Genomic DNA, 10,867 nt, shown 5'->3' on the forward strand with positions numbered 1-10,867 from the left:
TCTGTACTGTCTGTACTGTCTGTGCGTCTGTGCTGTCTGTGCATCTGTACTGTCTGTGCGTTTGTGCTGTCTGTGCGTTTGTGCTGTCTGTGCTGTCCGTGCGTCTGTGCTGTCTGTGTGTTTGTGCTGTCTGTGAGTCTGTACTGTCTGTGCGTCTGTGCGTCTGTACTGTCTGTGCATCTGTACTGTCTGTGCTGTCTGTGCATCTGTGCTGTCTGTGCGTCTATGCATCTGTACTGTCAGTGTGTCTGTGCTGTTTGTGCATCTGTACTGTCTGTGCGTCTGTGCTGTCTGTGCATCTGTGCTGTCTGTGTGTTTGTGCTGTCTGTGCTGTCTGTGCATCTGTGCTGTCTGTGCGTCTGTGCTGCTTGTGCAGTCCGTGTGTTTATGCTGTCTGTGCGTCTGTGCTGTCTGTGCGTTTGTGCTGTCTGTACTGTCTGTGCATTTGTGCTGTCTGTACTGTCTGTGCATCTGTGCGTTTGTGCTGTCTGCGCCTATACTGTCTGTGCGTCTGTACTGTCTGTGTGTCTGTACTGTCTGTGCGTCTATACTGTCTGTGCATCTGTGCTGTCTGTGCGTTTGTGCTGTCTGTGCTGTCTGTGCGTCTGTGCTGTCTGTGCATCTGTACTGTCTGTGCGTCTGTACTGTCTGTGCATCTGTGCGTCTGTACTGTCTGTGCATCTGTACTGTCTGTGCTGTCTGTGCATCTGTACTGTCTGTGCTGTCTGTGCATCTGTACTGTCTGTGCGTCTGTACTGTCTGTGCATCTGTACTGTCTGTGCGTCTATGCATCTGTACTGTCTGTGTGTCTGTGCTGTTTGTGCATCTGTACTGTCAGTCTGTGCGTCTGTGCTGTCTGTGCATCTGTGCTGTCTGTACGTTTGTGCTGTCTGTGCTGTCTGTGCTGCTTGTGCAGTCTGTGTGTTTATGCTGTGTGCGTCTGTGCTGTCTGTGCATTTGTGCTGTCTGTGCGTCTGTACTGTCTGTGCTGTCTGTACTGTCTGTGCTGTCTGTGCATCTGTGCTGTCTGTGCGTCTGTGCATCTGTACTGTCTGTGAGTCTGTACTGTCTGTGCGTCTGTGCGTCTGTACTGTCTGTGCATCTGTACTGTCTGTGCTGTCTGTGCATCTGTACTGTCTGTGAGTCTGTACTGTCTGTGCGTCTGTACTGTCTGTGCATCTGTACTGTCTGTGCTGTCTGTGCATCTGTACTGTCTGTGAGTCTGTACTGTCTGTGCGTCTGTACTGTCTGTGCATCTGTACTGTCTGTGCTGTCTGTGCGTCTGTACTGTCTGCGCATCTGTACTATCTGTGCGTCTATGCATCTGTACTGTCTGTGTGTCTGTGCTGTTTGTGCATCTGTACTGTCTGTCTGTGCGTCTGTGCTGTCTGTGCGTCTGTGCTGTCTGTGTGTTTGTGCTGTCTGTGCTGTCTGTGCGTCTGTGCTGTCTGTGCATCTGTGCTGCTTGCGCAGTCCGTGTGTTTATGCTGTCTGTGCGTCTGTGCTGTCTGTGCGTTTGTGCTGTCTGTACTGTCTGTGCATTTGTGCTGTCTGTGCGTCTGTGCATTTGTGCTGTCTATGCGTCTGTGTGTTTGTGTTGTCTGTGCGTCTGTACTGTCTGTGCTGTCTGTACTGTCTGTGCTGTCTGTGCATCTGTACTGTCTGTACTTGTACTGTCTCTGCATCTGTGCGTTTGTGCTGTCTGTGCGTCTGTACTGTCTGTGCTGTCTGTACTGTCTGTGCTGTCTGTGCATCTGTACTGTCTGTACTTGTACTGTCTCTGCATCTGTGCGTTTGTGCTGTCTGCGCCTATACTGTCTGTGCGTCTGTGCGTCTGTACTGTCTGTGTGTCTGTACTGTCTGTGCGTCTATACTGTCTGTGTGTCTGTACTGTCTGTGCATTTGTGCTGTCTGTGCGTCTGTGCTGTCTGTGCATCTGTACTGTCTGTGCATCTGTGCGTCTGTACTGTCTGTGCGTCTGTGCGTCTGTACTGTCTGTGCATCTGTACTGTCTGTGCTGTCTGTGTGTCTGTACTGTCTGTGCTGTCTGTGCGTCTGTGCTGTCTGTGCATCTGTACTGTCTGTGCGTCTATGCATCTGTACTGTCTGTGTGTCTGTGCTGTTTGTGCATCTGTACTGTCTGTCTGTGTGTCTGTGCTGTCTGTGCATCTGTGCGTCTGTGCTGTCTGTGCGTTTTTGCTGTCTGTGCATCTGTACTGTCTGTGCTGTCTGTGTGTCTGTACTGTCTGTGCTGTCTGTGCGTCTGTGCTATCTGTGCATCTGTACTGTCTGTGCGTCTATGCATCTGTACTGTCTGTGTGTCTGTGCTGTTTGTGCATCTGTACTGTCTGTCTGTGCGTCTGTGCTGTCTGTGCGTCTGTGCGTCTGTGCTGTCTGTGCGTTTGTGCTATCTGTGCGTCGGTGCTGTCTGTGTGTTTGTGCTGTCTGTGCTGTCTGTGCGTCTGTGCTGTCTGTGCATCTGTGCTGCTTGCGCAGTCCGTGTGTTTATGCTGTCTGTGCGTCTGTGCTGTCTGTGCGTTTGTGCTGTCTGTACTGTCTGTGCATTTGTGCTGTCTGTGCGTCTGTGCATTTGTGCTGTCTATGCGTCTGTGTGTTTGTGTTGTCTGTGCGTCTGTACTGTCTGTGCTGTCTGTACTGTCTGTGCTGTCTGTGCATCTGTACTGTCTGTACTTGTACTGTCTCTGCATCTGTGCGTTTGTGCTGTCTGTGCGTCTGTACTGTCTGTGCTGTCTGTACTGTCTGTGCTGTCTGTGCATCTGTACTGTCTGTACTTGTACTGTCTCTGCATCTGTGCGTTTGTGCTGTCTGCGCCTATACTGTCTGTGCGTCTGTGCGTCTGTACTGTCTGTGTGTCTGTACTGTCTGTGCGTCTATACTGTCTGTGCGTCTGTACTGTCTGTGCATTTGTGCTGTCTGTGCGTCTGTGCTGTCTGTGCATCTGTACTGTCTGTGCATCTGTGCGTCTGTACTGTCTGTGCGTCTGTGCGTCTGTACTGTCTGTGCATCTGTACTGTCTGTGCTGTCTGTGTGTCTGTACTGTCTGTGCTGTCTGTGCGTCTGTACTGTCTGTGCATCTGTACTGTCTGTGCTGTCTGTGCGTCTGTGCTGTCTGTGCGTCTATGCATCTGTACTGTCTGTGTGTCTGTGCTGTTTGTGCATCTGTACTGTCTGTCTGTGTGTCTGTGCTGTCTGTGCATCTGTGCGTCTGTGCTGTCTGTGCGTTTGTGCTGTCTGTGCATCTGTGCTGTCTGTGCGTTTGTGCTGTCTGTGCTGTCTGTGCTGTCTGTGCGTCTGTGCTGCTTGTGCAGTCCGTGTGTTTATGCTGTCTGTGCGTCTGTGCTGTCTGTGCATTTGTGCTGTCTGTACTGTCTGTGCATTTGTGTTGTCTGTGCGTCTGTACTGTCTGTGCTGTCTGTACTGTCTGTGCTGTCTGTGCATCTGTACTGTATGTACTTGTACTGTCTGTGCATCTGTGCGTTTGTGCTGTCTGCGCCTATACTGTCTGTGCGTCTGTACTGTCTGTGTGTCTGTACTGTCTGTGCATCTATACTGTCTGTATCTATACTGTCTGTGCGTCTGTGCTGTCTGTACTGTCTGTGCGTCTATGCTGTCTGTGCGTCTGTGCTGTCTGTGCTGTCTGTGCGTCTGTGCTGTAAATAAACAGACTCTTCCTGCTCTGACACCGAGAACGTGTTTGTGTCTCTCTAACAGTCTCAATACATGCGTTTACATGGAGCCATGTATTTCTTTTGCATTCGGGTTGGAAGCCCTACCCGAATAGAAATTCTCCTTGTAAACACCTCAACCCGAATGAAAACAGCCAACCCGAAAGATCTAATCGGGTGCACAGGGGTGGAATATTCCTTTTCAGAACCCAAATGGAAGAATTTTTTTGATCTTGTATACACCTCCTACCCGATTCCTGCCATTCTGTTCTTTCTGCGCATGCTCATTTCCTTGCCCTTCTGGCATGATGACGTATACAGCGTGCATAGCAACGGGCTGAGATAGAGCAGTCGGACTCGTTGCACTCACCGGTTTCCATTCCCCACAGCACGGTCTTCTGTCTCCCTTCTTCAACCTTATACCCCCCTTCTCCTCCTCAACAAACTAAGTATTAGCAGAACAAGGTCGTAACTGCTGCTTCAAGAATATAAGCAAAACAAGCCCGAAAAAGGCACTAAGAACGGCGTCGTCAAGCATCTTGTTATCCGGAGCGAGGACTACAGTGTTTTCTTCCGGTACACATACCATCCGCCCCGCCCCCTATCCAATCAGAAACCTTCCCTGCCCCAAACCTTGCACAGACCCAAATAAAGGCGATTACAATGATCTCCGTGTAAATCCTCATTCAGAATGAATATTTCTCTTGTAAACTACCTGGAAAGACTTTAATTCAGAATGATTTCATTCAGATTTATTTCATTCTGAATGAGAAGCCATCATTGTAACCGCACCCATTGAAGAACATCTCGTCTCGTCCATCCAACAGTTTTCTAAACAAATAAAAATATTTTGTATTTTCGTTTTTTTGCTGCTTAAGTGGAAATAAACCTCAAAAATATGGAAAAAATCTGAACTGTGAATTTTAAGGTTTAAAGTTTAAACTGAGACAAAAACAACAACAGGAAGTTTATTATTTCACAACTGGAACTGTGAGAGGGCGTCGGCCTCAGAGGACACACACACACAGTAACACACACACACACACACATCAATACACACACACACACACATAACACACAGTAACACACACACACATACATACACACACAGTAACACACTCACACATACACACACATACACACACAGTAACACACACACATACATACACACACACAGTAACACACACATACATACACACACATACACACACAGTAACACACACACACACACAGAGAAACACCTCTGTGGTGAGGTCATCAAATGCTGACGTCACCCTCTCCTCCTTCATGTCCACCATCATCTTCATCATCTTTCCGTGCACGTGTCAGCCTACCTGTGTCTGCTGGCAGCTCGAGCTCCGTGCGCGTGCCCGCCGGCGTACAGGCTGTAGGATGGTCGCTGCGTGAACGCGCTCTTGGCGTGTCCGCAGGTCAAGAGCGCGAGCAGCAGCAGGAGGAGGAGCGCGCCCATCCCGCCGATCAATACACGATCAATACAGGGTATCAATACCTGATCACAGTGTGATCAACTCCTTAATTGCCAGGAAAAACTCCCGTCTCCATGGAGACAAAGAAAAAAGTTTCCACAGAGTCCGTCGGTCCGTCCGTCCGTCCTACCGAACCATGATCCGGATTCTGGTCCAAACACTCCTCTCCCCTCTGATCCGCTCCGGGTCCCAGGTCTCCAGGTCCCGGGTCTTCAGGTCCCGCTCCTGCTGCTCCTCAGCCTTTAATTCGGATTTAATCCGGGTTTAATCCGCCTGCAGCAGCCGCAGTTTGTTGATCAGAACTTCTCAGTTAAACAAAGAGAAGAAGAAGAAAACCGTTGCGACAGACTGAACCGAGACCAGCTGCTGCTCCTCCTCTTCATCACCGCCTCCTCACTGGCCCCGCCCCTCCCCGAGGAGAAACCAGACACGTGCGGCTCCGCGCCCACACCTGCAACACACTATGACCCTTACTGGTCTGACTGGGTCCCAGTTTGAGTCTGAGATGTGGAATAAAAGAGTAGTCCGCAGATTTATTTCTGTTTGTTTCACTCATTAATAAGAAGAAAGAAGTTTTTAATAATTTTGAAGTTTATTTAAAGTTTGTTCAGTGGTTGAATCTCTGTGACGTCAGATCCGTGTTTCACTTTAATTAGGTTCAAATACAAAATCAGTTTTAATGTTGTTTTAAGAGTGAAATCTTTTTTATCAGAAAGAAATCACAAATACATTTTAAAAGAACAGAATCCTGAGTTAATTTATTATTAAGTTTTTTACCTCAGAGACACTTTATGAACAGTTTTCAAACTAAATGTAAAATTCAGAATCTGTGGATCAACATCTGTGTGACGCAGTGCCACAGTGTTCGACCAATCAGAAGCTCCCAGTTCAGCTCCCAGCTGCTTCATCATCATCATCATCATCTTCATCTCATGTTAAATAAAAACCTGTTTATTCTGTTGCACTTTTTAAAATTAAAACTTTATCTTAACTTACAGGTGAGCAGTTACAGGTGAACGGCTACAGGTGAGCAGTTACAGGTGAACGGCTACAGGTGAGCAGTTACAGGTGAACGGCTACAGCTGAGCAGTTACAGGTGAACGGCTACAGATGAGCAGTTACAGGTGAACGGCTACAGGTGAACAGTTACAGGTGAACAGTTACAGGTGAGCAGTTACAGGTGAGCAGCTACAGGTGAACAGCTACAGGTGAGCAGTTACAGGTGAACAGTTACAGGTGAGCAGTTACAGGTGAACGGCTACAGGTGAACAGTTACAGGTGAACAATTACAGGTGAGCAGTTACAGGTGAGCAGTTACAGGTGAACAGCTATAGGTGAGCAGTTACAGGTGAGCAGCTACAGGTGAACAGTTACAGGTGAACAATTACAGGTGAGCAGTTACAGGTGAGCAGTTACAGGTGAACAGCTATAGGTGAGCAGTTACAGGTGAGCAGCTACAGGTGAACAGCTACAGGTGAGCAGCTACAGGTTAATAGCTACAGGTGAACGACTACAGGTGAGCAGCTACAGATGAACAGCTACAGGTGAGCAGCTACAGATGAACAGCTACAGGTGAACAGTTACAGGTGAACAGCTACAGGTGAGCAGCTACAGGTTAACAGCTACAGGTGAACGGCTACAGGTGAGCAGTTGCAGGTGAACAGCTACAGGTGAACAGTTACAGGTGAGCAGTTGCAGGTGAGCAGCTACAGGTGAACAGCTACAAGTGAACAGCTACAGGTGAGCAGTTACAGCTGAGCAGCTACAGGTGAACAGCTACAGGTGAACAGCTACAGGTGAGCAGCTACAGGTGAACAGCTACAGGTGAGCAGCTACAGGTGAGTAGTTACAGGTGAACAGCTATAGGTGAACAGCTACAGGTGAGCAGTTACAGGTGAGCAGCTACAGGTGAACAGCTACAGGTGAGCAGTTACAGGTGAATAGCTACAGATGAACAGCTACAGGTGAGCAGTTACAGGTGAGCAGCTACAGGTGAGCAGTTACAGGTGAATAGCTACAGGTGAACAGCTACAGGTGAGCAGTTACAGGTGAATAGCTACAGGTGAACAGCTACAGGTGAGCAGTTACAGGTGAGGTTTATTCACATTGATGAATCTGAAACCTTGAAACGTCTCATAGACAAAGAGGACAAAACATCCTGTAGAGGAAGTTTCATATCTGAGAGTCCGAAAATAAACCGGTCTGAAGGATCTCCAACACACACACACACACACACACACACACAGTAGATAAGACGAGTGGCTGCTCTTCCTCTTCCTCTCTGATGAAGATAACAACAGAACAAACCGTTTCGGTCTCTTGTTCTCAGGGTGTGTTTGCTTTGTGTCACTGAGCGTGCTCACTGGGCGGAGCTTTAAACCCTGATTCAGTTTGACTCTAAATAAAAACCACCTTCACCATGAAGTGATCCTCCTGTACATCACTATGTGGTCTTCATTTTGGTCTGGCCACAGACTCAGAACTGGGTCCCACAAGACCCCTTCAGACCACCTTAGACCCCTTCAGACCACCTCAGACTCCATCAGACCCCCTCAGACCCCCTTCAGACCACCTCAGACCCCCTCAGACCACCTCAGACCCCATCAGACCCCCTCACACCCCCTTCAGACCACCTCAGACCCCCTCAGACCCCCTTAGACCACCTCAGACCCCATCAGACCCCCTCACACCCCCTTCAGACCAGCTAAGACCCCCTCAGACCTCCTCAGACCACGGCCGCTCAATTAATCGAAGTTTAATCTAGATTACAATTGGGGCTTTCAACGATTATGAAAAACATAAAAACGATTATGCACTTTTTGTCAGTTTACTCTTGTTGTCTTGTGTTGCAAATCAAATGCAACCGGAAGCCACACATGCGCAATACTGCCCCCTCCCCTCCTCTCCTCTAATCACTCCACGAGCCAGTCAAGTAGGTGAACTACGAGTAATGTGAGGGGCAGGTGATTGCCGAAGATTTCAAAAGCAGCGTGTGGAAAATGGCACAGGGAGAGCGAGAGAGGTTGGTCTGTGTGTGTGTGTGTGTGTGTGTGTGTGTGTGGACCCACTCAGACCCCCGTCTAAAACAGTCTCTCTGGAGAGACAGTGAGGACATTAATGAGACATCCCTCAGTCTCCACACACAGGAAGGGGCGGGGCCTCCACACACGACCTATAATAATAACAGACGATGTAATAACACGTCTGTTTTGTTGGAAACATCCGACTTGTCGCCGGCTGAACAAACTCTGATGTTTTTATCTGAACAGCAGGTTGAGAACAAGCCGCCGCCACTGCAGTGGAAACATTCTTTACCACATCCCATAAATCACGTGGCCCCGCCCCCTGCCCGGGGGGAGGAGGGGCCGACCACACACACACTCTCCTCTGGTCCCAGTTTTATGAGACTGTTATTTAATCCAGACTCACATTCCTCAGTCAGAGCCTCAGGTGAGATGTCACCTGGAACCGGAAGTGAAACAGTCAGGATGATCCAGGTGCCCCTGAATGCAGCAGTTGATGATGATGATGGTGATGATTTCACTTCCTGTTTCTCTCAGCAGGATCAATAAAGTTTCCTACAGTCTGTTGTAAAACCACAGAGGAAGACAGGAGGTTCTCTTCCTCTTGATTTGTGTGTTATGACTGCCGTCAGAGGGGTCAAAGGTCACAGAGAACAACAGAGTCACCCCTGGTGATGACTCTGAGTATGAGGAATCTTTGTGACTATGAGACCTGATTTTCCACCTGACCAGGTTCTAACTGCACCGTGGTGCCAGACGTTCTTCAGGATTGTTCATGTGTGTAGATCACCACAGAGCTTCACGCACACACAGCAGTCCTCTCCAGCAGCATGGCTCTAGTTCTACATCTTGGTTCCACATCCTGATTCTAGTTCTAGTCCTGATCCTTTTTCCATTAGCCTGGTTCCTTTCTGACAGTCCAGTTCTTTTTTCTGTCAGGCTGGAGAACGATGGAACCTGATATGTGCAGAACCCTGTAATCTCTTATTTGAAAAAGAAAAGATGAAGGTGTATCGATGAAGAGGAGACTGGCGTTCTTTCTTCTGTCTCAGTGACATCATGATGTTTATGTTCTACAGGAAAACAGACTGAATCTGAACTGATGCATCAGTGGAACATTTTCAGTGTGCAGCGTTAGTTCAGAGTGAACTCCGTCTGATATCTGTCATGGTTTTCAGGAATGTTTGGGAATGTTTGGGAACCTGCAGCAGTGAAAAAGTGGGTCAGGAATTCCAGACTTTACCAAAAACACAAGCTCCTCAAATGAACCGAATTTCATCAGCGGAGGAGGAAACGTTTGTGTCTGACTGACAGACAATCTTCAGCAGCAGGAAGAGGATGAGGAGGAAGTGACGGAGTGAAAGAGGAGGTGACAACATGAACGTGGTCAGCTGCAGGAGGACAGAACAGCAGTGGAGGAGAAAGAACTCAGATGCGTGAAGGCGTTCTGACAGTGTGTATAACTGAAGTATTTTACTGTGTTTCTAATGTTTAACACACGTGGTTCTGAACGTTCTATATGTCACACCTTCAGTTTTATCAGTGGAGTAAAAAGAACAATAATCAGAACTAATAAAAGTATTAATGATACAAGTACTAGAGCGACAGACAAGTCCTTCATGAAGTTAAAGAAGAGAGTTCTTCCTCCTGACGTGCTGTACATGAGAACGTGTTGTGGTCTGTGCTGCTTTGGATCATAACAGTTAAGACACCCTGAGAGATGACGTTCTGAGAGATGACGTTCTGAGAGACCATGTTCTGAGAGACGGCATTATGCAGTTTTTGTTCTCAGCAGACTGATGGAAAACTGGCGGCAGTATTTATGAAGGTTCACATGTTGATGTTCTTTAAACAGAAACAGCTTCATGTTTAGTCTGAGCGGGGGGAGGAGAACATACCTGAGAGCCCAGTTAACCCTGTTCTGCTTCTTACACTCAGCTGCTCTGTGACCCCGTCCCTTCTCTCTGTTTATATTCTTCCACAGACACACAGAGAACCACTGCTGCTGCTGCTGAAGGAAATCCTGAAAGACAACAGAGTCTGAACCATCATCACCATCACCATCATCACCATCATCATCATCATCACCATCATCATCACCACCATCATCATCATCATCATCATCATCATCACCATCATCACCACCATCATCATCACCATCATCACCATCATCACCATCATCATCACCACCATCATCATCATCATCATCATCATCATCACCATCATCACCACCATCATCATCACCATCATCATCACCACCATCATCACCATCATCACCACCACCACCACCACCATCATCATCATCATCATCATCACCATCATCATCACCATCATCATCATCATCATCATCATCATCACCATCATCATCACCATCATCACCATCATCATCACCATCATCACCACCATCACCATCATCATCACCACCACCATCATCATCATCATCATCACCATCATCACCACCATCATCATCACCATCATCATCACCATCATCACCATCATCATCACCATCATCACCACCATCACCATCATCATCACCACCACCATCATCATCATCATCATCATCATCATCATCACCATCATCACCACCATCATCATCACCATCATCACCACCATCACCATCATCATCATCATCATCATCATCATCATCATCATCATCACCACCACCATCACC

The 10,867-nt window shown here is 47.8% G+C and overlaps 1 protein-coding gene across 2 annotated transcripts in view; it reads right to left on the minus strand.

The window, feature by feature from the left end:
- Positions 1 to 5,538, minus strand: part of LOC117256539 (EMILIN-1-A-like) — a 58,444-nt gene extending 52,906 nt beyond the window's left edge. The window contains exon 1 of one of the 2 annotated variants that reach the window (XM_078172909.1): positions 5,021 to 5,538. In XM_078172909.1, coding sequence (XP_078029035.1) covers positions 5,021 to 5,157 — 137 coding nt within the window. In that variant the 5' untranslated portion in view covers positions 5,158 to 5,538. The remainder of the gene's footprint in view (positions 1 to 5,020) is intronic. The other variant, XM_033626007.2, reaches the window with a different exon arrangement.
- Between the last annotated feature and the right edge of the window lie 5,329 nt (positions 5,539 to 10,867).

Source organism: Epinephelus lanceolatus, chromosome 2, assembly GCF_041903045.1.
Source record: "Epinephelus lanceolatus isolate andai-2023 chromosome 2, ASM4190304v1, whole genome shotgun sequence".
NCBI lineage: Eukaryota > Metazoa > Chordata > Actinopteri > Perciformes > Serranidae > Epinephelus > Epinephelus lanceolatus.